This window comes from Diuraphis noxia, unplaced genomic scaffold (assembly GCF_037042655.1).
Source record: "Diuraphis noxia isolate RWA-SAM2 unplaced genomic scaffold, SU_Dnox_SAM2 contig0004, whole genome shotgun sequence".
Classification (NCBI taxonomy): Eukaryota; Metazoa; Arthropoda; class Insecta; order Hemiptera; family Aphididae; genus Diuraphis; species Diuraphis noxia.
The window spans coordinates 30,853,413-30,880,912 of NW_028301714.1; the positions used below are offsets into that span (position 1 = coordinate 30,853,413).

The 27,500-nt window shown below is 26.2% G+C and overlaps 4 protein-coding genes across 5 annotated transcripts; 2 read left to right on the forward strand and 2 right to left on the reverse strand.

Annotated features, from left to right (window-relative positions):
* Window positions 1-3,135: 3,135 nt before the first annotated feature.
* Window positions 3,136-7,965, forward strand: LOC107167229 (CD9 antigen-like). Its single transcript, XM_015516188.2, has 5 exons — window positions 3,136-3,502; window positions 4,443-4,637; window positions 4,708-4,881; window positions 6,161-6,367; window positions 6,755-7,965. The coding sequence occupies exons 1-5, from the start codon at window positions 3,437-3,439 to the stop codon at window positions 6,905-6,907; spliced, it is 795 nt and encodes a 264-aa protein (XP_015371674.2). The 5' UTR covers window positions 3,136-3,436; the 3' UTR covers window positions 6,908-7,965.
* Window positions 7,966-8,533: 568 nt separating this feature from the next.
* LOC107167233 (uncharacterized) lies at window positions 8,534-12,255 on the reverse strand. The gene is made up of 4 exons (XM_015516192.2): window positions 11,859-12,255; window positions 11,596-11,778; window positions 11,073-11,219; window positions 8,534-11,010 (listed from the first exon to the last, which is right to left on the reverse strand). The coding sequence occupies exons 1-4, from the start codon at window positions 12,042-12,044 to the stop codon at window positions 10,588-10,590; spliced, it is 939 nt and encodes a 312-aa protein (XP_015371678.1). The 5' UTR covers window positions 12,045-12,255; the 3' UTR covers window positions 8,534-10,587.
* A 7,493-nt stretch (window positions 12,256-19,748) lies between these two features.
* On the reverse strand, window positions 19,749-21,124 carry SmE (Small ribonucleoprotein particle protein SmE). Its single transcript, XM_015516196.2, has 2 exons — window positions 20,878-21,124; window positions 19,749-20,355 (listed from the first exon to the last, which is right to left on the reverse strand). The coding sequence occupies exons 1-2, from the start codon at window positions 20,965-20,967 to the stop codon at window positions 20,164-20,166; spliced, it is 282 nt and encodes a 93-aa protein (XP_015371682.1). The 5' UTR covers window positions 20,968-21,124; the 3' UTR covers window positions 19,749-20,163.
* A 200-nt stretch (window positions 21,125-21,324) lies between these two features.
* On the forward strand, window positions 21,325-25,397 carry LOC107167225 (exosome complex component RRP45-like). Of its 2 annotated transcripts, none has more exons than XM_015516183.2 (7): window positions 21,325-21,547; window positions 21,673-21,966; window positions 22,541-22,761; window positions 22,827-23,048; window positions 23,333-23,463; window positions 23,928-24,152; window positions 25,267-25,397. In XM_015516183.2, the coding sequence occupies exons 1-7, from the start codon at window positions 21,482-21,484 to the stop codon at window positions 25,314-25,316; spliced, it is 1,209 nt and encodes a 402-aa protein (XP_015371669.1). In that variant the 5' UTR covers window positions 21,325-21,481; the 3' UTR covers window positions 25,317-25,397. The 2 variants fall into 2 exon arrangements, with proteins under 2 accessions (XP_015371669.1, XP_015371670.1); XM_015516184.2 differs by having other exon boundaries at window positions 21,326-21,547; window positions 23,336-23,463.
* Window positions 25,398-27,500: the final 2,103 nt, after the last annotated feature.

Consider the following 27,500-nt stretch of genomic DNA (forward strand, 5'->3'; position numbering starts at 1 on the left):
AATGTTTACTTTTGACCTGTATAATGCACCAAGGATATTCACTTTTACATCTGAAACCACCCCCAAAGTTTGAAATTGAAGTATTATTTCGACTAGTTATGCTGTACACAGACACACAAAAAAAAAAAAAACATAATTGTAAAATCAATACATTCATCACTTCGTTCAGAATCTAAAAATTATTGATCATTTTGGGACAATACCTAGGTAAGTAGATATTCGATTTTCATATTCCAAAACGAAATTCATATAACAGCCTAGGGGTATTGGACTTGAAAAATAAGCTTAAAACACCCTCCTATCTCATGGCATCTATTGATAAAACTTTTATTGAAATTTGTCGAGTATAGTTTCTAGGATTACATAATATAATATTAATTTCTCATTTATATCTATTATTATTATTTATTATAGGCGTATAGTAGTAACTAGTATGTATTTATAGTTAATACATATATTTTATTTTACTACCTACTCTGTAAAAAGACAAATTTGATTACTTCCCTATTTTATATAATATACTCCTTGCTTAAACAAATCGTTTTGAACTAAAATCTTGAATTGGTATTATATGATATTATATACCTATTATTATAATTGTTATACGTATATTAAATTATTATTGGTATTATACATTATTTCACGATATTATTCCTATTGTCGTTGATAAAATGTCAATAATATTTGTATGCTTATATTATTTTAATATCTTGTATTATATAATAATATTAAATAATTAATTATAAGTATTATAAATTATACATTCATGTATACTAAAGCATAATAAACTATACCTACATAGAGTTTAATTAATTAAAAATGTGGTATGGATTTATAATAATTGTTCATAAAATATAATGCCTTAAAATGAAAATATTTATGTTTGTTTTTTTTTTTTGTAAACAAATACACAGTTGATAAATTATATTGGTAGAATATTGTAGGTATTTAAGAATAGAATATTGCCCCACAAGGTAAAGTAAATGCCAAGTGAATGCTACATTGCTACAATCGTCTTGAATAAGCATCATATATGATTTAGGAGGGGAGGAGGATGTAAACAACATTTTCATTTTGAAATTCTATAAAATGATTTGCTTGTTTGATTATTATTATACAGTACTTATAATCAAGAATTTTTTTTAAAGATTTTTTTTATGAAAATTCCAAACTTGAAAAATTATTAAAGTACGCCACGTTAATAGGTAACCCTAGTTCCCCACTCCTAAATAATTATAAAATAAACAATTATGTGATTAGGTAATCAAATTAATGACATTGATAATTATACTGTGATTTAATATACATGATTATAACAATATGTTAGCTACCAATCAAAATACGATTAAAGTATGTTGACCTTTGTAATTATTCTTATTATGAATGTATTTTTTATTAAAATAACACAATGTAATTTATTAATTTATATATTTTCATATATTTGTAACATTCTTGTATTATCATTGAAATTAAGAATATAATTATACCTAATAATAGTTAACACTGTTTCAATAGATATTTAAATAAAATTCATGATATGCCAAAAAAACAACATTTCGAGAGGAGGTTACCTTTTAGTGCCCTAACCACCAGCATTGTTGTTTTCGCTGACTTTAATTATATTACTATGTTTAACATTTAAATTAGTAAGTAAAAAGCGGGTAAGTAAGTGATGGATGTCGCTTAGCAATACAGTAGGTTACAAGTGGGTTTCTGTAATGGATGGTAGGTATTAAATTTGAAGTCAATGATGTAATATCATTGTATATGAAAAACGATTCTGAGCGGAGAGGGTTTATTTGTCTAGGATATATTATAGATTTATAGATTATTAAAAATTTTGAAATCTTAGATTTAAAAAGAAAATTTGTTATGAATTTCTAGCTTAAAATAATTTATGAATTTTTGTGATTTTGTCGAAAACTGATTGTGCGTGAAATTTCCCATTTTCCCCTTAATTTTCTGTTAGTTTATCCCGATTATTTAGAAATATATTAAGATTCTTTTTTACTTTTGAACCCCCAAAATACCAACTAGATTCACTTTCTGATCGAACGAGATATTGAAATCAAATATCGAAGCACTTTTTCTGCCCCAAAACTTGATGACAGACACAAAAAAAATAAAACACACATCATGGTAAAATCAATACATTCCTCGCTCCGCTCAGGATCTAAAATTTAATTTGTAATTTAAAGATTTTAATCAAAAACCAAACTAATAAATAAGTACCAAACAATATTAAAATATCCTTAAATAGGTATTATATGAATACAGTTTCAATAATTCTGACGCTAGTTATATAATAATAATATTGAGTAAATAAATATAATGTATTAATGTAGTTAGGTGTACATGTACCTCCTATAATAGATACTATAGGTAGGTACTGCAAAAAATAGAATATTTAAAAGTATTCATATTGAAAGGTTACTCACTTAACTAATTGTAGGTAAACCTTTTCAAACCGTATATAAATGTTTTATGATGTTTAATTTGTTTTGCGATTTTGAGTGAATATTGCTTTTTATATTTTATTAATTTTATGTAGTTTTTAAATCATAAACTAACTTACACTGTATTAAATTACGTTGTGTAGAATCAAAATGAGTCACAACTTTGTTCAAGTTGTAATAAAGAAAACAATTCAAATTTTATTTTGTTTTTGGCTTTTTGCAACAGTTTCCATAAATTTCTTGTTTCTGGCTTATGTATTACATAGGTTGATATTGTTTTTTGAGCACACGTATATCGTATATATGTATATACATTGAACAAAAAATTAAAAAACTTCTGTTACCTAATTTATTTAAAACATTTTCTCTGGATTGTAGCCTGTAGGGTGCAGTCATTACAATTAAACTCTTTAAAATGTATATTTGTCTCATTATTTAATAAAATAAAATTTGAATAATTCTTAGTTTTCAAGTAATTTATTTTATGATTGTCAACCTCCTAGGGTTTGACAGACGGGCGCCCTTGTACCTATAACACATCCAAACTAAATATTAATAATAATTTCGTAATAATATTATAGTGTTCAAATAACACAGTGCGCCTCGTAACGCCTCGAAATGTGTACGTCTGTACGACGGTGACGTCACGGTGACGATAGGCGTTGCGGGGAGTCTAAAATGTTTACATGTCTATGAGGCTACCTCTATTATCTATCAACGTTGGTTATAACTTATAATCTTGACACTGGACAGTGACGAGGGATTACTAGTGGATAGAGATCGATAAGATACTAGATACGAGATAGGCAGTTTGGCGAGTGACGACACATGACCATTTAAGGGAAGCTTGATCTCGTTGCTCGATGCTGTCAACAGAGGCTCTAACAAGTTAAGCTTTGTTTCTGTTGTTGTTGTTGTCGTCGTCGTCGTTGCTGTCGTTTAGGTTTTGATTTGAGAACGATAAAATTTGAACGGGTGAAATGGCGTTGACCGGCTGCTATGCGTTCATGAAGCACGTAGTTACCCTGCTAAATATCCTGTATCTGGTGAGTACCGACATCGTAGTCGTATCTTGAGATTTTACCGTCATGGCGGACGTAATGCTCGTTATTCGCGGGTTTTACGATAAGTCACGACCGTGCGATTTTAGTTAATGTTATTGACATGTTTGCGGAAAAGTTTGATATTTTCATAGACCTTACAGATGACAAGATCATTTTATAATGTACACGGGCAAAGAGTTTTGTTAATATTATTGTATTGTTTTTTTTTTAAATTTTTTTTTATTACGTTCTACACTAGGTATTTAAGTTAAATATGTTGAAGCTCATAAAATGTTAAGTATTTTACTAAATAGTTGATTGAATTAACATCAACAACCTAGTTTTTAAATACAAAAATTATGTCACATTTGGATCACAGCTGTTGCTTTTATTTCATTATTTTCGTCTTTATTTTTTGTAACAGTACTTCATTCATAACCATTTAGGTATCTTTCAATAATGAATATGATAATGATTATATCTAAATCTAGTAATGAATTGTGATTATTGTATATGAAAAATTGTTAATTTTGTGTGTAAATATAACATAATATAGGGCCATAGGGGTTTTTGAGTGTATGTGTTCTTGAAGTGCTTCTAATATAACCTTATTCCATGTTTAGTAAAATAATATTGTATTAGAATTTTTAAATATTAAATCGTTATCTAGATTATTTGGTGACAATATAAGTCAATGGCCTACAGAGAGATGTCGAGAGCATACATGCTTAACAAAAGTACCTACATCTTTTTTTGAAATATGTTGGTTAAAATATAAATACAAATTTTAAGTTTTAGTTAAATAATTAAAAACCTTTAATAATCAACTACTAAAACAATTTTTTTCAGTACAAAATTTGATTGAGATAATGTTAAAAATTAAGAAAATCTATGCTAACTTAAAAAAAAATAATATTCATATTTGTTAATTACTTAATTTCAGTCTTGTGGCCTATTATTAATGCTACTTGCAGTATGGATGTGGATAGATCCTACATTTTCCCTGAGTATGGTACAAGATGAAGCCAGTTATTACACAGGTGTATATCTTATTCTATTTGTTGGAACATTACTTCTGATCGTTGGATTTCTTGGTTGTGCAGCTGCAATAAGTGAATCTCAATGTTCACTCATTCTTGTAATATAAAATAAAAAAATGTTAATTATCTATGAATTTTATTTAAAACAAGTTGCATTTTTTATTACAGTATTTCTGTCTATTACTTGCTGTACTTGTGGCTCAAATATCAGCTGCTGTGTGGATGTATGCAAATAATGATAAATTAGTTGAGTTAGTTCGATATACTGTTAAAACGACTGTTCAATCAGAATATGGTTCAATTGAAGGGCGCACAGAAACATTTGATGCTATACAGAGTGGTGTAAGTATTAATTGTTTAATAAATAATATTTATAGGTTTTTTTAAGATAATCTCAAGTTGACAATAATTTACTGATATTGTACAAATTTTTGTTTTTGTTTTACATTTTTTTTTGCTTTATAGTAGGTTTTGAGTGTGCCTTGTCATTGTAACGAATATTTTAAATTTGAATTCAATGATAACATAAATCATTACAAATGAAAAATATTTCTTTACAGAAATAGTGTGTAACACTTTATATTAGAATTGCCTCCTACAAATATTTTATAGTTTATTAATATTAGTATTAGTAATACTATATATTGAACTATTTTATTTCCAAAAATATGAAATGTGTATGTATATATTATTACAATATCAATGTAAATTTTAATCATCTTAAATCAGTTCTAATGAGTATTACTTTTGTTAATGGACACATCTATGATCTATGTAACTGTAATTTGTTTGGCCTAATCAAATGTTATAGGTAAAATACATTAATATCTCTTTATAAAAAATGGTTATAATAAAAAGTGTTTCATTATATTAAAATTACTAATTATGATAGTTTATAGTTATTTCATTGAATTTTTACGACACATGATATATGTAAAAAAAAAAAAATACAAAAAATTTGATTATTTGATTATTGTATTATTCAAAATCGCATTATCTATATCATCATGCATAATTATAAATGAAATTTTTTAAATACCTATTACACTAGAAGTAAATAGTTCCAGGAATCACAATAATACATTTACTAAAGACAATTATGAGAAGACAAAGATAACTGTAAAATGATATAAAACATAAATATGGATTGTAAAACTTGTCTCATAGTGCAATGATTAATCCCATACAATTCCAAGAAAACAAGACTTGTCTTATATTTATTATTTTACTATGTTGGACACCACCATTTCTGTTCTAAAAATATAATGGTATATATAAAAAATAGAATTTGTAATATGAATTAAAATTTTTTTATTTAAATTAATTGTCCATATTGTATGTAGGAGATGTTGTCTCGTCTCCTTTGACATATGCCACTCACAGTTTTTGTAACTTCATCAATCTTATAAAAATGTATTAATGGTAAAAATTAGATGAAAGATTAATAATGCCTATTATGGAATTAAATTTAGGTAGTAAGATTATTTAGTCTTAAACATGTATGATATAATATGTTAAGAGCATACATTTAATAAATAATATGTTAACCTTCACATAATTAATCTTAATATATCTATCTTAATTAGTTAATTATAATTTTAAATTTAAATTTATGTTATAGTTTGAATGTTGTGGTGCATCAGGCCCATCTGATTGGGCTGGGAGCAAATATAACAACCCACGGACAGAAAGTTTAGAACTTGCAATAAGTTCTCCAGAACAATCATATAAAATTCCTGCTTCTTGTTGTAAAGGTGATCCTAAACAATGTGTAGATGCTCAAACTGCTGTTGCTTCAGGACCAATTTCTGAATTCATTTATTCTGAGGTATAAAATTCATAAATTTAATTTAGATTTAGAAATATGCAAAAACCTAATAGTAGGTATCAGGTATATACATATAGTACATAATATTATACTATCTTTATACTTGTAAATATGTTTTTTGCTTAAACTTGCAGGTTAATTGATTTGAATACAAATTTACAAACTGTTTTATGGATTTATAATAGTATGAATGTTTGTACAATTTGATATAAATCAATATATAATGATCATTGCATTCTTAAATCATGCAAAATAAAATTATATTAATTTAAATAGTTGTGACATTTAATACAGTTTTTCTTACTTCATACTTGTCTATTTACAATTTCTTGATACCAAACTATATCTAATTTGTGATTTATTTAAAAAACAAATTTTTATTTCCAGGGATGCACTGAAAAATTATTGTATACATCGCGGAAGAGTATGATTATATTCCTTGTATTACTTGTGGCAATTGGATCAGTCGAGTTCTTTGGTTTAGTTTTGGCATTAATATTATGTTGTGCTATAAGAGCAGTCAACACATACAAAAATTAAATTCTGATGTCAATTTTTCTATAATCTTATACAAAAAAGCTTTAAATATATTTTAAAAATATAATTTACTAATAATTATTAATAATTGTCAATTTGAATAGATTTTCTATTGTTATTGCTTAATAATTCATTGACTAACATTTGAAATAAAATAAGTAAATTGTTTTACTTTATCCTATTCAGTCAATGTTCAGATAACTATACTCTTATGTTATCCTTACATCACTTTATACGCTCCATCCAGTGTTCAAATTAAATTTAGCATCTTCCATTTCAATTATATTGTGTAAACCATTTTTTTACATCACAAAATAACTAATAATTTGTAATTAATTGAAGTTTTTTTTATATATTATAGACAAACACTAATTTATTAAATGTATTATTTTTTAAAATAATTATTTGATCTAATTCAGTACCTATTAAAATGTTAGAACCATAAAAAAATCTCAAGTTAAATCATTTATATATATAACGTGTCATAATATTTAATATGCTTGAATAATAACCCATGACTGTTATTATTATAAAGATCTTTTTACTTATGTGTTCGTGTTTTTTTTTATATTTATTGTTATTTTTTGATAGAAATTAAATATTTTAATTTTACTTATAATACATATAAGACATAACAAACTATTTATTAATTATATTAAAATTGTTCTATAATTTATATTGTGTGCTTTAAAATACTAACATAATTTGTAAAACAATAAATTATAACATGCCATCATAGATTTTAGTAACCCACTTTAGTCATGTAATTTTAAAACTGATCTATTTTTGCTAATTTTAGTTCCTAGTCTTAATGGTTAATATCTTAATATTGTATGTATCAAAATTATTGATCTGTTAATGTTAGTTGTAGTTCAAGTTGTTTTGAAACATGTAACAAGAATATTTAACAATTTAGATTCAATTGCTTTATTTATTTAAATGTATTATTTTATTAAAAACAATTAACTATAATATTAGAATTAATTATAAATATTGGTAAACTGTTAATTTTTCAAATAAACTTAACTATACACGTATAGTATGTTAAGTATTAAATCCAATTAAGCCTTACTTTATTTGTTCCTGATTCTCAGAAATCTGCTGAATACATTGCAGCATTGTGTACATTTCAGTTATTCACATACCTAAACGTGGGTAAACCATTAACTTGTTTCATGACTCAAGGATTTCTTTCCATAAAAGTGATTAAGGACTAAAGTGTTATGATGAGACTATAATGATGATGATGATGATGATGATTATAACGATGTAGTTAATGATAATGATGATGATGATGGTTGTACATTTGGGAATTGTATATCATCATATATGACTTATGACATGATGGATTATTTGGAAATAAAAATGTTTTCTTTTGTTCAATTCTCCATTTCATTTATGACAAAAGATTGGTAAAGGAAATTATAAACTGTAGTACCTACTTTAAAATAAAAAAAAGTAATTTATATATATATATATATATATATATATATATAATGTATAATTATTACTAATTTGGTAATTAATATATATATATATAATGTATAATTATTACTAATTTGGTAATTAATATATTATATTTATACAATATATTACTAAAAAATGTACAACTTATTTATACAAGAACCATTAAAGGATTTTAACAATTTTATTTTCAATTTCAATATTTAAGCAATATTAATATGATAATCAAAAAACATACAAAATAACATAATTAAAACTATTTAAATGTAAAATTAATCAACAATATAATACAATATAAGTTCACAACTCATTATAAGACAAGTATTAATTCAAACACATCTTATTTTGGTGCATATATGATGTTAACATACTAAATTCAAAATAAAATAAATACAGGACAGCATCGGTACCAAGTTGACAGAGAACAAAGCTTCAAATGGTCGCTTATTATTGAACTTCCTTTGAATAAAGTATAATGTATATATATATATTTACAACGGATTAAGTGCAAAATAAGGCTAGTCAACTGTATTCTTACTATAACTAGTATAGTCATAGTAGTTACACTTAATGATTAAATTAAGTTTCAAAAATAATTTGTAATAAGCTTAATTGTGATGTATTTAACAAATTGTAAATATGCTAACATTTTTAAGGGATCCAATTCTGAAATGATGGTCTTTAGTTTGAAGAATGATATTTGTAAAAAAATATAAATAATGTAGTATGTCTGGAATCTTTAAATGAAATTTTAAATGCTATAAAAGTTTAAAATGTTTAAATAAGTAAAATATTAATTTAAAAAATTTAAAAATATAATGAGATTTTAAACGTATACTCGTACAAACAGCCAATTTATTGTAGAATAATGTAATAATTAGACTACTTGAGTTATGAGGGTGTCTTAACCCACACATAACTCATGAAAATACAATAAAAAAAAAATTATAATACATTAATATATATTTGTTTCCTAGTTTCTATGTAAATGCAGTTAAGTATTTGAGTTAATTTAATATGATAAATTATAATTATAGGATCTAAATCTGTGGGTTTTGTACACTCTTCTAAAAAAAAAAAGTAAAACATGTGATAGGTACATACTTAGTTGTTATTAATATATTAGTAGCATTATATGTTTTCAGTGGATCACAAAAAGCTTTTAATAAACGACATTTATACATTCATTCTTAAAGTGATTAGTCTATGAGATTTTAATATTTCTATCTATTTGGATATCATGTATTATAACCATCTTTAATGGTTTTATTAATAAAATTAAATACAAGCTAAGTATAATTCTTGGTTTGTTTAAAAATTGTATAGCTAAAATACATCTTGTAATACTTAATTTAGAGATCATGAAATCAGGCACATAGTCAGAATTTTACTTAAGATGATTTGTTTTGATTCTAAATATTTTAATACTTTAAAAAACAAAAAATGTATATCATTAAATTTTCTGGGGGATTTGGGCTATATAAACTTGCTGAATATGTGCCTTCAAAAATAGCATACTTTTTAAGAAAGAATAAAGTATTTACATTTAATATAATTGCACATAAAAAGCCAATAATTAATTTACAATAAGACACTTAAGCATGTGGCCTTTGATAATACTCAATAATAATTAGAGAAGAGGACTTGTAGCATTTGCATTATTTTGCACAGTCACAAAGATAACAGAGTACGAAACAAAAACATTTCATGCTTTCACAAAGCTAGTTTTGAGATTTTATTTTGCATATAAATGCATATGTTAAGATTTTTTTTCGGTTTTAAGGTCATATTTCTTCCAATTTATACTTTTTGATGCATATTTTAAATGTTGAATTTAAAATTATTTAAAATTTTGATCAAAATATTAATATGGTTGTTAACTTTTCACAGACGCAAGTTTTTCCTAAAAACATGTCTCGAGAGTTGCTTACTAAATTGATTGATGGGTTCTTAGAGTATAGTAATAAGAAGTATCTGAAAACTCATACAATTAACCAAAATAATACAATACTTATTGTAACTTGTAAATTGTACTTATAATTTAAATACAATTTATTCATTAAAATAATTGGTACCTACAGAAGAATTATTTTCTTAAAACTATATTTAAGTGCATATTTGGTGATTTTTAGAGCTACAAGTCCTCAGCCTTAATAATAATACATTAACAATCATTAAAAAAAAGCAACTTTATATGATAATTTGTCATTTAACTCTACTTATCGTGGATGTATACTTTGATCAAAACAAGTAGAACTTAATTGTTGGCTATTAGACTGTTCTTTTATTTGTATTCTTTGTTGGTTTTGATCAGATTGATAATGTAATGGATTTGAAGTGTAAGGTGTACCTGGGTCAGATGTATTTTGTACTTTGGATGGTAACATTTCATGAAAACTTATAAAATGCCGCCGTAGATAAAGCTTATTTTTGAATGTTTTACCACATAAAGGACAAACAACACAACCAGGTTTATGAATTAATTCAATGTGCTGCCTTAAGTTGGATAAACTGCTATATTGACGTCCACATTCTGGACATGGCCGTGGATCCAAAGAATGACACCTCTGTTTTTCTGGTTGTGTTGATGGAGTTGATTCAGAAGATTGTTGCCAATAATTTGTTTCTATTTTCCTTCGTTTCTGCAATACATAAAAAATATTAACATACATTTTGAATATTTAATTAATTAATTACAACATACAATTATTTCATTGGGATTTACAAGTTGATTGAGTTGATCTAGTTGATTAGCAAATAATCCATCATCATGGTTGTCCATTGAATCAATAACATCATTTTTTGGCACATCTTGCTCAACATTTTCACATAAAGATGGCAAAATTGAAGTCTGAAAAAAAAGTTAGACAATTATAAATTTTTATTTAATAATACGCAATTTATATTTTTTTTTTTAAAGTATACCAATATATTATTTAGCAAAACTGTTTTTTTAATCCTACAGTAATTTGTTTTATAAATTGCATATTATAGAACTATCTTTATAGCAGCATTGTTATTATTAAAATATATTTAGTATATTTATATTAATCAATGATTTATTGCAGCTAAATAGCTTTATCACTGAGTTGAAAAAATTAAAAATATATAATATATATTCATAATTAAAGAGGAATTATTTTGCTGTTCTTAAATTTGGCAGATGAAATCTTAAAAGGTGGATGGTTGAAGTTACCAATTGTTCAAGCTTATATCTGAATACTAACTTCATTTTTATTGAATCCATTTTGAAATCCTTTTATGTTAAATGTTTTGGCTAATTTAAAAAATCTATCAACATTATTTTGATTTACAAGTACTTCTCCCAAATACATAAAGTCAACTAAAGTCTTCATGAGTTCATATTCCACGTTGTGCATAATAACTGTGACATGTTTTGATGGATTCATCTGTAGGTATTAATAATTATAATTAGTTATAAAAATGTATTTCAATTTCAATTAATCATTCAAATAAACGTGAACTTTACCATGAGTATTTTTTTAAAATAAGGGCTGCATGCTGATAAAATAACTTTGTGAGCTTTGATGAATTGATCGTCGCAACATAAAGTAACATCGACGAATTGTTCATCATTCCGTAGAGACACAAATTCGTTTGTGAAATGGGATGAAAAGTCGTCCCAACGCATGCTGTATTGTGTGGAAGTATTCATTATACGAAATTATGAACTGTAAACAAATGTATAAAATGAAATATTTAACTAAGGAACAGCCTGACGGTATAGTCTCATTAACGAATAGCGCCTCTCAACGTTTCCGAACTACTAACTATAATAGCAAGTTTACAGTAAACCAACTATAGTCTATACTACCTTCTATTACAATAGAGTATAATCTGACTACCTATATTGCACTTGTATTATTTATTATGATAAGTTAGGATTGATAAGAATAACAAATACAAAATGTTGTTTTGAAGCATAGATAATAATTGATAATAATATAATCATGATTAACTTAAGTTAGTTAATCGTGAATATAATATTATCCACGAATAAAATATTTAAATATTTATATATATTATATATAGTTGGTGTCGTTGGTGATATTATCTATAGTATAAAGATATATAATATGATTGATAATTAAAACTTATGATAGTTATTATGTTATCAAGGAACAAATGCACTTTACCACCACCCCCTCACGATTTTCAATTTTTTTTTCAGACGACTTGTTTTTTTATGCTTAAAACGATGGTGTATTTTTTTTTCCGGAAACCATTATTTTGGAAGTTATAACCTTCCAAAGTTGGCGATTTTACGTTATATAATATATTATATTAGGTATACTATATTATACATTTACTATATATTATCTATGTTAATAATACGCAGTCCGCCCAGTCCGGTGTACCCGGTTGTTCCTGGAATAATGGTTACCAGTTTGAACAATCTATATTATTTAATTGTCGGACTCACAGTGAATCTAGGAAAAAAAAGCCCCAATATCAATATACGGTAAAAAAAGCCTCGGCTATAAAAAAAAAAAAAGCCCCAACTAAATTCATAACACATTTTTACTATAGTGTACATTTTATAATTTTTAATTTTTAATCAATATAGGTACCTATAATACCTATATTTTATACCTATTTTTACTTAACACTTCTTGAACTCTATAACCATAAATATAATATAATAAAATACTAGTTTTTTATCAATATGTTTATTATTTATTGTTTTTCACTAATTATTAAATTATTTTACTATAGTATTATGTATCTAATTAGTAATTTATTATAGTATAGGTGATATATTTATTGTATTGAAAGGTAACTATAAAAAAAATTAAATCTAGTATATAGCATTAAACAATAACTAACAAATTATATCACAGTTAAAAAATCATAAAATATAAACCATAAATCAAAACATATAATATTATAATAATGAATTAAATAACATTTCTTAACATGTACCTAATACTTATTATAAAATATAGCAGTATAGCTGCAATAAAAATATAAAATAATTTAGTAGCTTTGCTTTCTAATGTTGTGGCTAACTGCCTTTAGAAAATCCAATGATATATATACTTATCTCGTTATTTTTAATTTGCACACATACATTTTTTAAGCGGTTTTCACTAAGTTGTTTTGTACCAAGTTTTGTACTTGCATATTCTCCTGCATTACTTAACGCCAATTTTGCTTGGTCTGCAGCAACTTCCATTTTCCTTTTTTTTTTATTAAATTCCAAATTGTAGGATACTTATTAGCACAGAGTTTTGAAAAGCGGTTATTCCAACCCTCTGTGTTATTGTTAGTGCGATTCTCACCTTTTAATGTTAATTCATGTACATTCCACGGACGGTGGAAATATGGCGAGGTATTTTACGCAAGCGCTAGAACTAAGCAGTTCCTACTCGCCTATATTTACCACTTACATATTAATTATCAAAATAAAACAAAAGCTCTTTTGCATGGAGTGGTATATTTTCTTTCAAGCACGTTCTTCCATCTATCACTTTATCCAGAGGTAGAAAAGCTAAACCATCGACCATGCCACAATACTTTCGAAAATCATCTTCTTTGTAAATGGTTGCCAAACCAAGTTTTTGTAATTTTCTATGAGTCGACTGACATAAATGATAAAAACATCCATTTGTCGTAATGTGGTTTCCTAAAATATTTTTAGCGGCATTTATTACAGCTAATTCAAAATCCAAGTGTAAGTATATCTTGGAGCTGGGTACACATCGCGGGTTTTACATTCATTTATTAAAATATTAAACATTTCCTCGTAAGTATGTAGCTTGAGTTTTGCGCTCAATAATATAATAAACAGCTGTACCTTATAAACACTGATTTTTTTGTACACGTTTCACATATTATAATTGTTTAAAAAGTTGAGGCGCAAGGCCAAAGTTTCCATCGCTAAATCATGTATCCGACTCAGATAATAAGGACAATCCTATATCAGTGGCAAACATAATAATCCTTTCAGTGCAGGTATTTGGGCCGTTATCGTAGAGCAGGGGCGTAATTAAGGGGAGGGGGAGGGGGATATATCCCCCCCAGTGCCTATATAATGTGTATATTTATATATTAATTTGAAGCTTATGGAATTATATGTTTTATCGTGCTGACATCACGACGAAATATATTTAATATAATTAATATCAGGAAATCTATAAATTATTATTTAATTTAAAAGTAAATTTTAATTCTAATATATTCAAAATTTACATTTTGAAGAAATTATTATAATATTGTATATAGGTACTAAATTGTGTAGAATTTCAAAGCACATTTATTAATAGATTTTGTGTACATATATATTAGTTTAAGAATTTTTGATGAAATAGTTTTCCCAGATATTGTACTTGAAAATCTAAGTATTTTGTGTGGAAAAAAATGTTTATCCCCCCCTAAGACAAATTCCTAATTACGCCACTGTCGTTGAGTAAGTACTAAGAATCTTTCTTGACCATATTCTTTATATTCAGCTATTAAATTTTAAATTAAATAAGAATACCAATATGTTATAAAAACCAATTTATATTTTAATAATGTATGAGTATCATTGTTACAGATAGAAATTGTACTCAAAAAAATTGTTAGGTACATATTTTATAGGTTTGTTACTCGTAATACAAATTAAAAATATTGGACGTTCTAATGTACGTTGACTTTTACAATATTGTTATTTTTAAGCGAGATGTGAGTATGTAAGATATTGAAATTTAAAAATACTCATATAATAGCTAAATAGCATATATTATACCTAACATATAATATAAAATTTTAATTTACCTTCAACAATTATTTCTGACAGACATCTCGGTTTTGGTGGATTTTTAAACCCTCTATGATTTCGAATAGATCTTTTTAAATTATCTTCTCTTGGTAATTCGGCTAATACACTCTCTGAAACATTTAATATTGAACTTGAAAAAATTTGACTAGGTGCGTCGTTGGTTATTTTGGATTTTTCCTTCATAATGTTTTGAATTTTTACTGCAGAAACCATATTTTCATTTGCCTCGTATCGTGATCAATGATGGAAATTAAAATTGGACTATTTATATTTAAATCTGTTTTTAAAATACACTTTAAAATGACACTTCACTTGATTTGGTAGACTACCAAAAAGTCCGAGGTAAAAAAGTCCTAGGAAAAAAAGTCCGATATAGGTACGTCATATAATTAGGTAAAAGAAAAAATTAATACTTTATTTAATTAAGAAATAATTTTAATATATAATTATATTTTATTTGTATGATTAATTATTTTGATTGTTTTATATTTATTTATATATTATAATTATTATTATTGATTTTTTTTGACGATATAATATTATACCGGACTTTTTAGGCTTAGGACTTTTCTACGGCGGACTTTTTATGCCTCGGACTTTTTTGCGCGGATTTTTTTTCCTAGGACTTTTTTACTTCGGACTTTTTTTCCACGATTCACTTGAATTAGTACATCTCCAACAAATAAAAGTTTTGCATTCTTTTTGAATATTGTACAAAATACAAATATTCACCGAATGTAATTTAAGGTTTTTCATTATTATTTTGAATCACTTCCATTTTATATTCGCACTTTTAATCCAAAATAATCAAAACTTAACACTTTACACGATAATTACGAGATGATCGAAAATTCGTACTGAATAGAATATCATACCTCACTGGGCTCACTGTAGGTATAGGTACACACTTTTAATTTAAGATAATCACATTTCACAACAATAAATATATGAACAAAAAAAACATATTTGTAATATTAAAATGTTGTAGATACCAAGACCAGTTTCCAGATAGAGTCTACAATCCTTCATACTTTTTGAGATAAAGTCAAATGTCGATTACTTTTATTATACTATACATACATTGCATTGTATTATTATATTGTATATAGATATTAAGATATTATATGGTTATAGCCGTTATAATAAGGTACCTATGTCCAAAAAGTGTCACATAATTATATTTCAATATAGGGTATATTGTTTAAAAATAATTGTTAAATACCTAATAGTGTTAAGTAAAAATAGGTGTAAAATATAGGTATTATAGGTACCTATACCTATATTGTTAAAAATTATAAATTATAAAATGTACACTATGAAAAAAATGTGTTATGAATTTAGTTGGGGATTTTTTTACCGTATATTGATATGGTATCCGGAGAATTTCCCCCCGATTGTTTTTGGCATAGTAGGACATTTCCCCCCAATATATTTTCGACGCGTACATTTCCCCCCCCTCCATTTTTTTTTTAAGTTTATTATTAAATAATATAATATTATTTATTGTTTAATAAGAAATTATTTTTTTTTTTAATAAAATATTATTTTTATATTAAATAATATTATTTTCTCCTTATTTATGGAATGTACATAATGCTATAAAGAAAAACACAGGTAGAACAAATAATATAAGTGAAGGTTTCAATAATAAATTTAAAACTTTGGTAAGAACTCAGCATCCAAATATTTGGATGTTCATTGAAGCACTACAAAAGTCAAATCCAATGAGAATTAATAAATTATTAAAAATTAAAACAGGTACGGTTTTTTTTACAAATTAAAATAAATATGAAAGAAATATAAAAATATGTGCTTAGATATAAAAAAAGAATCAGAAATTAAATGTTTTTTACAAAATATACCATTTTTATGTCGAAATTTTTAGACTATTATACTTATATAATTTTTTTACGTTTTATTATACAATTTTTATTATATTTATGAAAAAAAAAATCTAATTTATAGTTAATATAGTTATTTTAAAGTTAATTATAGTATAATTGAAACACTAACCTATCAAAAATCCCTCAATAGTTATACCTAACTGTAACCTAGGATGTACAATTATATTATAATATAAGTAAACTTTGCAAACTCGAAAAAGCAAACTTTGGGGATTTTTTTTCTGAGTACCGATTACGCTAGGACGTAGCCAGGGGGATACATCGGGTTCCGACACTCCCCCTCTCAAATCATGGCTACGTCACTGTCAATATATATTAGATAAATGTTTCAAAACTAATTGTTATTTAATAGGGGCCCGGATTTAGTTCTGTACCAAAAATATAATGTGGTGGGCCCCATTTCATTCTCCAGTGATCCCCCACTTGACACCTACTTTACCATTAGATAGCAGAACGATACTCACTATTGACCACATTTAATTTTAACAATTTTTTTTATTAGTGTATTGTAATCATTTCTGTGATTTTAAAGTTTGGTATGTTATTTTAAATAACAATTAACCATGTATCGTTCTGTATAAATACATTTCAAATTGTAGGTGCTATTATCATGTTTGTTGTTAATTGGTCTTGGCCTTTAAATTGAGTATCATAGGTACTTGTAAAATTGTAATATTTTTTATTTATACGTAAATATTAAATAAATTACGTTTAAGGATACTTATGAGAAAATAAATACCCATTTTCCTTTCATTTTTTTAGATTTAAGGCTAGAAATATGATTTAAAAGGAGAGCAATGGCAAAAAATGCCCTTGGAGCCAAAATTTTGGGATCGAATGATTTGTTCATCTATGAGTTATTCAAACTTTTATCTATTTTTATAATGTAATGAATATATAGATAAAATTCAAACAATTAGTGTTTTTGATATACATTTTTAAAGGACTAGTAAATTCAGTGGTTGAATTGGGGGAGGACGCAGGGGGCTCAGTAGCTACTCTTCATTTTTCTTCAAATTATAGCGTACCCCTTTATTACATTCATCAAGGAATAGGGTTACTATTAAATTGCTTAATTATTCAACTTCATTTAGAGTCCACCTTTATTTTTTTTTTCCAATTCAACCACTGCTAGTAATAATGGAAAATTGTATATTCCAATAGGTATAGTTTATCTCAAGTGGCATATTCTCAATTTTATCTCCAGAAAGGGTCACGAGACAGAGGTGGGTCTTGAATAAATTATTAAACGGCAATTTTTAAAAAAGCACATATTATTTCAAACCAAATAGATTCTTTATATTGCTCAAGATCAAAAAAGTTCATTAGAATATAATAACATAGCCGGTGGGGGTACAATTTTTCTACTTTCGACCACTCGGGCGCAAAATGTCTAATGTGGCTCTGTAATGATTTTATGATTGAATTGTTAAAAATTATATTGATTTTATTGCTGTTTATAAAAGATTGGCAATTTGGTACCATTAACTTGTATGTTACTACATTAGGTGTCTTGTCACATGTTCAGTGGCATCATTTAGAGGTGAGGGGGAATTGAGGATTATCTTCAATTAATAAGGAATTTAATATTTTGACCTTGCTAAAGTACCATTTTGGTATAAGAAATCATCCTTAAAGTTTAAAACCGAAGCATTTTTTCTTCTCTTTGTATATGCAAACAGTCCAACACATTATCCAATAAAAACAATTCATCGATCCACTGAGAACCTGAAATTAGTACTTATAATCAAATAACTTGTAAAAATGTGTGAATTTATTAGAATTCCAGTATCAAATACAAATTAATTTTTCTTTTGTATGTAATTTGTGTAGCCTATTCTAATATTTTTTGACTTTTTATTCACCGATTTCAAACTAATATATATTTTTTATGTTAGGTATGTTATTTTAAATATCCCATGACGCAATTAACTAGGTGCATTTCAAAAATTTCTGAGTTCACAATAATTTATCACATATTTTACAGTTCTTTGGAGATACAATCTAGTTAAGAGAATGTCAGCGCACTATTTTTCTCTCTGATCCACACTCAACAAAGACAAAATGCATTTTTTCTGTTTTTAATTAGTCTTAGAGTAAAATCACCCATTACTAAAAAGATAAAGAATAATATAGGTATAGATATTATATTATATTTTGTTATTTGATTTTGTATTCGACTTTCAAAATAAATAAAAATATGTTGTACATTTAAATGATGTTTAAATCGTTTTGAGACAAATCGAAATGTCATTCCCTCAAAAATATTATTCTCTATCTTTTTTCCAATGGGTGATATTACACTAAGATTACTTAAAAACATGGAATAACAATTCTGCGTAAATGCGTTTTGTCAATGTAGAGCGTGGACTAGGAGAGAGAAAACATTAAGAAATGATCAAATGATTCTTAAGTGTTAAGTACTCTAATAAGTATTTTAAATACTTTTGAAAAGAGTACTTCAATAATGAAATCTCACAAAATATCTGTTTGTAAAATAGAACTAATTTTAAGATACTGGAATGATTCTGAAAGTTTGTTTTTTATTTTAAAATAAAAATTTAGAATATAAATAATTAATTGTCTAACTATGAATTTTGTAAATTTGTCACTGTCATCAGTCTAAGTATTAAGATGTATCATTAAATTACTTTTCTTGTTTTGATTTGTAAATGAAAAACACGATTTTGCATTTTGGTTGGAATATTTTTATTTTTTTTAATGATTAGTAAAAACAGACTCAAAATTGTAATACCCTTATGCAATTTACACAGATATTCTGTAGTTCTGTATCCTTAATAAAGGTTTTCAGTACAGGTTTTTGTATCCTCTTAAAAATATAATATAATTATAAGGAATATATATACATTTTGATACCTATATTTTTCTTATACAGGTTATTTACGAATATTAAAACTTCCAATTTTCTGAGAAAACAAAATTATGTCTCAAGTATTTGCTTAATCTAAATTAATATGATATACAATTAATAAATATTACTGCAGGTTATACATAGTTTGAGTTGTAAGCATTAAGATATTTATTATGAATTTATGATACAAAGGATATATTGAAGTATATTTTATTTATTCTGACAGTTCCTGTTTTTATCCTATGGATGGAGTCATATTTTGTATTAATGTAATATTTTCTCCTTTCAACAATATGCGACCAACAGGTTTTCGAGAGTCAACTTTAGTGTTGACTTCACAAGCTTCGTCCAAGACCAGATTCATATATTCATCAAAACCCACAATATGTCCTTCAATCCTTAAATGAATTTTTTCCTGTAGCCATACCTAAAATTAGAATGCATGGTTAAATTTGATATAATCTTTGAATATTATAATTTTTTTGTAGAGAACAGATTTCAAAACATTATTGTTGAAGACTCATACAGTATACATAAATATAATATATTATAGTTACTAGGCATACTATATAAAAAACAAAAAAAAATGGTCGTGGGCCGCAGTGTAATATTAATCTAAAGGACATTTTTAAATGTTGACCAATTTTTATTATTGACAAGGATCCTTACAACATGTATTATATACGTTGAATAGGTCCGTTTCCTTGTGAAAAATTTGATACGTAATAAATGTGTGATCATGGAATTAAAAAATAAAAATAATCTAAAATTGTTAGTAGGTATCGCGATACTTGCTAGATACCTGACAAATACCAAATTTGATGAGTATAAACTGGTGACTTATTCCACTATATTTGGATATATCTGTATGCCATATACCAGTCATTTGGCTCCCGTTAATACGCTACTGGGGTATTAATGTTAATTCACTACCATTAGAAATACTTACTTGAACTTTAGCACGATTTTGTAAATGTCGAAAGATAAGGTTAATGGGCTGTACCATTACCTTCTGTACTTTTTGAGGAACTTTATACATTTTAGTTTTTAGATATAATTTGTTTCAAAAAATCTTAATTGTAATCTTAATTTTGTTTTAGTTTTAATGTCGATAAACTGAACAAGTATAAACACAACAAAGTACAAACTATAAACATTAAATAGCACGGCTCAGAATTATGATAACTCGTTTTTAGGGTTAGCATTTCAATTTTAAAACGAATATATTCACTTTTATACCTCTTTATAACATGTTATATAAACTAAACAAAATCGTATCTTCCAGGTGATGAACTCTAGGGCAGAACAGCTCTATGGCCATTGGCCACACCATAGGACGTCTATGGGTCTATGATAATATGTTATCTCAACTTAATTTAGACAAAATGTGATATGGTTGATTTTTAAATTTCTTTCAGGTTATGCACATAAGCTCCATTTAAATCTTAACGATTAATGCTGAAAATGAAATTTTAAATTTTCATAAAATACCGGACTATTCTCTTAATTCCTAGGTAAACAATTAGTAACGACTATATAACACGATATTTGCAATGAATGGAAATCCATTATCTGACTGTGAAAAAACGTTCATATTAGAAGCAGCATCTCAAAAAATAGTAAGTTCATTATTATAATTTTATGGCATATTAAAAGTTTGGATTCATATTTTTATAAATTATTTCAATACAAGAATGGTATATTGCGGAATTAAGTAAATATTTTTGTAAATATTTTGTTTTAGCGTCTTGATGGTCGTAAAAAAGATGAATATAGACCATTGAAAATTGAATTTGGGATTGACTGGGGTAATTGTTTAGTAACACTTGGTTGCACTCGTGTATTTGCTCAAGTTAGCTGTGAAATATATCAACCTAATAATAGTCGTCCAAATGAAGGTGTACTACAAATATCTGCTGAATTAGCTGGTGACGACAAACTTAATGATCTAACCAAAATAAATCAAGTTTTGGAAAGATTCTATAAAGATTCAAAATGTATAGATCTTGAATCATTATGTATAATTGCTGAGGAAAAAGTATGATAAATTTATTTTATTTATATTCAAATAATGCACATGATAAAAATCCACTTAATAAGAAAAAAATTAAAATGAGAAACTACTTATTAAAATTTTGATTCAGCTATTTCAATTTTTTTTTTTTAATTATCCATTAAATAATTTTCATTTAAAAAGAGGAGATTCTCGTTTGAAAAACATAAGTTTAAATTACTGTGGAACACCTTATGTTTCTAATATAAACATTTTCAAGAACTAGAAACTATGGTCTTTAAGTATATTATTTAAGAATTCCAAAAATTAGATTTTTAATAACTAAATTATTGAAGGAAAAATTGACCAAATACCCTTTACCAATGTTTGCTATCTAATTCAGTAGCACTATTATACCTTTTTATTCATATTATTAGTAATTAGTTTATTTTATTTTTGTAACAGATTAATATATAGTTGATTACTGATAATATTTATATTCTTCTAATACATATTAATGCTTATACTGGGGATAGTTGTTTCTATCTAAGTGGATTTTTTGCTAAAGACCAAATAAATACATACTAGTGTAAAAACTATTTTTTTTAAATAAATTTAGGTATGGAAAATTAAAGTAGATTTGAGTGTTTTGAATATGGATGGTAATACTTTAGGATGTTGTTCAATTGCAACTTTAGCAGCATTAATGCATTTTCGCCATCCAGATGTTCTTTCTACAGGGGAAAAAGTAGTTGTTTATTCTAGTTCAGAAAGAGATCCTATACCACTATCACTTCATCATCATCCAGTAATTGCGAGCTTTGCTATTTTTGAAAAATAGTATGTTATTTTGTGTATGTACTATTTATTGTTTTTGTAATTAACGTTCAAAGATTTTATTTTAGTGATTTTATTATTTTGGATCCATCGCTTCTAGAAGACAAAGTCTGTGATAACAAATTGTCTATATGTTTTAACAACCACAGTGAAATGTGTGGTGTAGACATTGAAGGATGTGCCTCTTTAAGTCAAAATCTTCTTATGAACTGTTCCAATCAGGCAGCTTCTGTGGCCATTAAGCTTGTTGATAAAATAAAATCAGCTATACAAATTGATATTAAAAATCGGTACGATAAATTATTTTGATTTTTTTATTATATCTCACTTCAGTCAATCAAACAGAACCATCAAGTTTTGTTTTTACTACTCAAACTTAAAATTATGATATTAAAGAAGGGTGTTTTCATTGATATGTGGCTTAATTGCGCTAGAGATAGCTCTGGTTTTCATGAGAGAATTAAATGTTTATATAATTTAAAGTTCGGGTTGATTAAACAATTTATCCATTGTACTCATAATTAGTATTTGTGCATGTCTGTTTGTATATTTATTTACATTATTTATGTCCTAGCAGTTCTTGTAAATCATTTAAAGGCCTAGAACCAGCAGTTTCTGAAGATAATGGTTTAAAATTATGTTTGTCTGAAAAATTAAATTTTATTGGTCCATCCAATCAAGAAAATATAATCGAAGAAATTAATGGTATAACATTTTATTTATTTATGATTCTTATGAAATATTTTTATCAACTCAATTTTACCTAACATTCCTTTAAAAATAAATTATTCACTATTACAATGAGCATTTTAATTTTCTTTCTTGAATATTAACTGGATGAATATGAAATTACCAGCCTTATGTTTGTATCCTTTGATAATTTTAATACAAAATACTGAAAAAAATGTTGTATTATAAAATTGTAATGTGGTTTTTACCGACCATTTATAATAACTATAGTAAACTTATTGTTTGAAAATCATTCTTAAGTTTAAATTTAAATATTTGCAAGCTGAAAAAAAAATTCTGGATGTTGAAAAGTTAGGCATCAGAAGTTTTTTATATGCTGTTGTATTGAGTATGAAGTGTATAAATGTTTTCTATGTATCCAGTTATTAACATCTGTAGTCAAAATAATTGATAAGCACCTTATAATATTTTTGTTGTAGAAAAAATGGTTGTTGATCAAGATGTGATTAAGATAACTGATGGAACTGCATTCACTGCTACTCAAAATAATTTGCACCAAGCAAGTAATGTAAAACAAGATGACCAAAATGAAAATGTTATAATCATTGATCCTGAAAGTAGTGAATCATCATCAAGTGATGAGAGTGTTGAAATTATTAACCACTATAAATTAGATGATATTAGACCTGTTATTGGCAAATATGGTAAGTACTATTTGCCTTGTTTAATTAAATTATTCTACCAAGCTCATATTTTCACTTCAATTTTTATAACTTTAAGTATAGTACATTTTGGTTATTGGACCTTCCCCCCAACTAATAACTTTTGTTTACTATTTTACAATTTATCATAAAAGCACATGTTATTTATAATAAATTTTGGGAAATTTGTAATGATATAAATTTTTTCAACAAATAGGAATGTCATCCCAAATTAAATAATCTCTTACTAGAGTCTGCCTCAAACGTACTAGCGGTTGGTGATTTCGCCAATCACGAGGCAATCAACATTTAGTACCACAAATTTATTTGGCGCTCTATATGTTATAAGCCTGAAGTAACCGGGTTTTGGTGTGTAAACGTTACTTAAAATATACAGTTTAGATTAACGAGTGTCAGCTGTAGGTGAAGTCACTAACACCAGTACATTTGATGCTGATTCTAATGGTTATAAGTTAGGGGATTAAGGTGTGGATTTAATTGCCCTAAACATTTTCAAAAGTACTTAACAATGTAATAACGTCCATAAAAAATTACCAAATTTTTTTTGATAGGCACAACTAAGAAGAAAGCAGTGGTTTTATAACTTTTGGAAATTTTTAAAAATTCCTAACCTGTACTTAATTAACAATAATTAAACATTAAAATAATTAATTACACATAATTAAATAGGTAAAGTTAACGTGATTGCAATGTGACTTAAACTACCTTACTAATTATTTGTTCGAACATTAATTTTATAATAATATACTGATAAAGTGATAAGTAAAACCCAGGAAAATACCACATCCAATAAATGCTGTAGGTAAAGATATTATATTTGTGACATGAATAGAACAATATTGATATTCGGTAACCTTTTTAAAGTGGTCAAATGTACTGATAGGCTAAAAATTTGATATTAATTGAATTTTGTGAAAACAAATTGGAAATTAATCTATAATAAAGAATTGAAATAACTATTAGCAAAACCAAAGAGCACCTTAATTATTTGTGGTCTAAACCAACAGAAGGAATATGAATTTCTTATTGTCATTTATTTATTTTTTGAATAATTTGAATTAATATGTATATATATATATATTTATATTGTTTTTAGTTGTTTCTGACGATGAAAATAGTGACACAGGTACCATAATTTTGGATTGAACAAGTAAACAAGTCCTTCTTTCAGTGTACGATTTTAATATGTTCTTATAAGTTTTATTATTAAAATGTATTTTGTATGAATATTGTTTTTTTAACCAAACAAATTTACCTGCAGGCCTGTACTGGCTACCTTTAAGGGGCGCAGGAAAAATATATTTTATAGGGCGCCAACTATATTTTCATTCATTCACTTCAAAAGAAAAATGGGTGTCTATAATGTCTACCCATTATTGTTTCAATTAGTAATTTGAAACTAACACCTGAAGATGTTAAACACAGAAAATGATTTATTCTGCGATTATTAACAAAATCCCAATCGAAATAATATGTTTCATAATAAAACAGCTAAGGAAATAAATTGTACATTTACTTATACAATTAATTTAATGTACTCTAAGTTGCCGAAAGGTTAAACTACATGATATACATAGCGCATATGCATGTCCACTACAGTTAATTCGATAATAATAATTAAATAGTATTAATAATATTTTAAAATCATTTTTAATTTATTTCGAATTAATACATGGCATTGTGTATGATTTAAATGTTGAATCACCACATTTAAAAAATGTGTTAATCTTAAAAATTAATTTAATAGTTTTAATGCTCCACCATTTATTCCTATCCTGACTATCCATAAAGATCTTGGCATCAAGACAATAAATGAAAATACTGCAGATTTCCATATATTATTATGTTTCGGTACTCAATATTAGAATGTTCACAAATAAAACACTTACATATCCCGTAACTCCTAGAAAATCCTCATCAGTTTACTGGCTTACACCATCTAACGTAATCATCTTACGCAAATGTCCAACTATGGAATAAATCGAATCTTTTTTACAAGCAAGTAGTATATAAATACACATTTTTAGATAAATTTCAAATTTTTAACCCTCTGTACGCGCATGCGCAACTTATTTTTTTAAAATAGCAACCGGTATTTTTGATACCAAATTTGGATTAACTGAATTTTTTGTAAGTCATTTTGACCAACTAACCATAACTGATAACTCTAAAACTAAAATTGACTGAATGAAAGCCATTTATAATTATTTATTTTTGGTTACTTTTTGAATATTTTACGTATTTTTTTTGAACAATACCCAGGTCGATATCATCCACCACATAAATTTATAATACTCACAAAGTAACCAATAATAAATCATTATAAATGATTTTATGAATTATAAAAATATATTATTTATTAAAATTTGAATGGCTTTCATTCAGTCAATTTTAGTTTTAGACATGGTTAATTGATCAAAATGGCTTACAAAGAATTCAGTTAATTTGAATTTGGTATCAAAAATACCGGTTGCTATTTAAAAAAATAATAAGTTGTGTTGTGCATGCGCGTACCGAGAGGGTTATAAATTTGAAATTTATCTAAAACTGTGTATTTATATACTACTTGCAAGTAAAAAATATTCGATTTATTCCAATATTATCCAGCCGAGAAATTCAGTGTTTCCTAAATTGATGAACACACGGTATATATATTTTTGTAATATTCCTCGAAATGGATAAAAAAAAATAAAAATGATCCAAATGCCGGGTCCACACATAGACGACACAGAAACAAAACAAAAACCAAACTCAAACCCTTTTTTGAAGTTTGAAAAAAATAAAACGCAAACAAAACATGTGTCCATAGTCCATACTGAGTTGAGTAAAAATTAAACAAAACATGAACAAAATTCAAACATTTGTTCGTGTTTTGTTTTTGTTTTCAACTATCCATACAGAAATATAAACTCGTCGTTTTATTTTGTTCATCCGTGGTCATTTAGTCTGTCTTCAGAGTATCCTAGCTTTCTAAATTCTTCGTACTTACAAGTTTTTAAAAAAATTTTTACTGTGAGTGAAAACACGGAAATTGAAAAGAGATATTGAAGACGATGAAGATTTATTTATGTTGGGTGCTGGGTATATTTACCTACAGTTACAATGTAAAAAAATAAATAATAAGATTAAAAGACGTTTTGATTTTATAATAAATATATATTTATAAACAACCAAATTGGTACTGCCCGCGAAATGGCGAAATCCCGATAAAAATATTGCCTGTTAGTTGTTTTGAAAACATGTCCACACACGTTCGACAGTGATCGCAAAAAACAACGACAAAACCAAAACCTTTTGATGTTTACCGACACCGCAGCTAGGGACACGACT

Excerpts from the sequence above, each read along its gene's own strand:
- LOC107167233 (XM_015516192.2), bottom strand. The coding sequence starts at position 12,044 with ATGAATACTTCCACACAATACAGCATGCGTTGGGACGACTTTTCATCC. Across the intron at positions 11,779-11,858 it reads ATTTTAAAAAAATACTCATG|ATGAATCCATCAAAACATGT; the intron begins GTAAAGTTCACG and ends TAATACCTACAG. Across the intron at positions 11,011-11,072 it reads TAAATCCCAATGAAATAATT|AAACGAAGGAAAATAGAAAC; the intron begins GTATGTTGTAAT and ends TATGTATTGCAG.
- LOC107167225 (XM_015516183.2), top strand. The coding sequence starts at position 21,482 with ATGAATGGAAATCCATTATCTGACTGTGAAAAAACGTTCATATTAGAA. Across the intron at positions 22,762-22,826 it reads TTTGCTATTTTTGAAAAATA|TGATTTTATTATTTTGGATC; the intron begins GTATGTTATTTT and ends ATTTTATTTTAG. Across the intron at positions 23,464-23,927 it reads TATAATCGAAGAAATTAATG|AAAAAATGGTTGTTGATCAA; the intron begins GTATAACATTTT and ends TTTTTGTTGTAG.
- LOC107167229 (XM_015516188.2), top strand. The coding sequence starts at position 3,437 with ATGGCGTTGACCGGCTGCTATGCGTTCATGAAGCACGTAGTTACCCTG. Across the intron at positions 3,503-4,442 it reads TGCTAAATATCCTGTATCTG|TCTTGTGGCCTATTATTAAT; the intron begins GTGAGTACCGAC and ends ACTTAATTTCAG. Across the intron at positions 6,368-6,754 it reads CTGAATTCATTTATTCTGAG|GGATGCACTGAAAAATTATT; the intron begins GTATAAAATTCA and ends TTTTATTTCCAG.
- SmE (XM_015516196.2), bottom strand. The coding sequence starts at position 20,967 with ATGTATAAAGTTCCTCAAAAAGTACAGAAGGTAATGGTACAGCCCATT. Across the intron at positions 20,356-20,877 it reads AAAATCGTGCTAAAGTTCAA|GTATGGCTACAGGAAAAAAT; the intron begins GTAAGTATTTCT and ends TTCTAATTTTAG.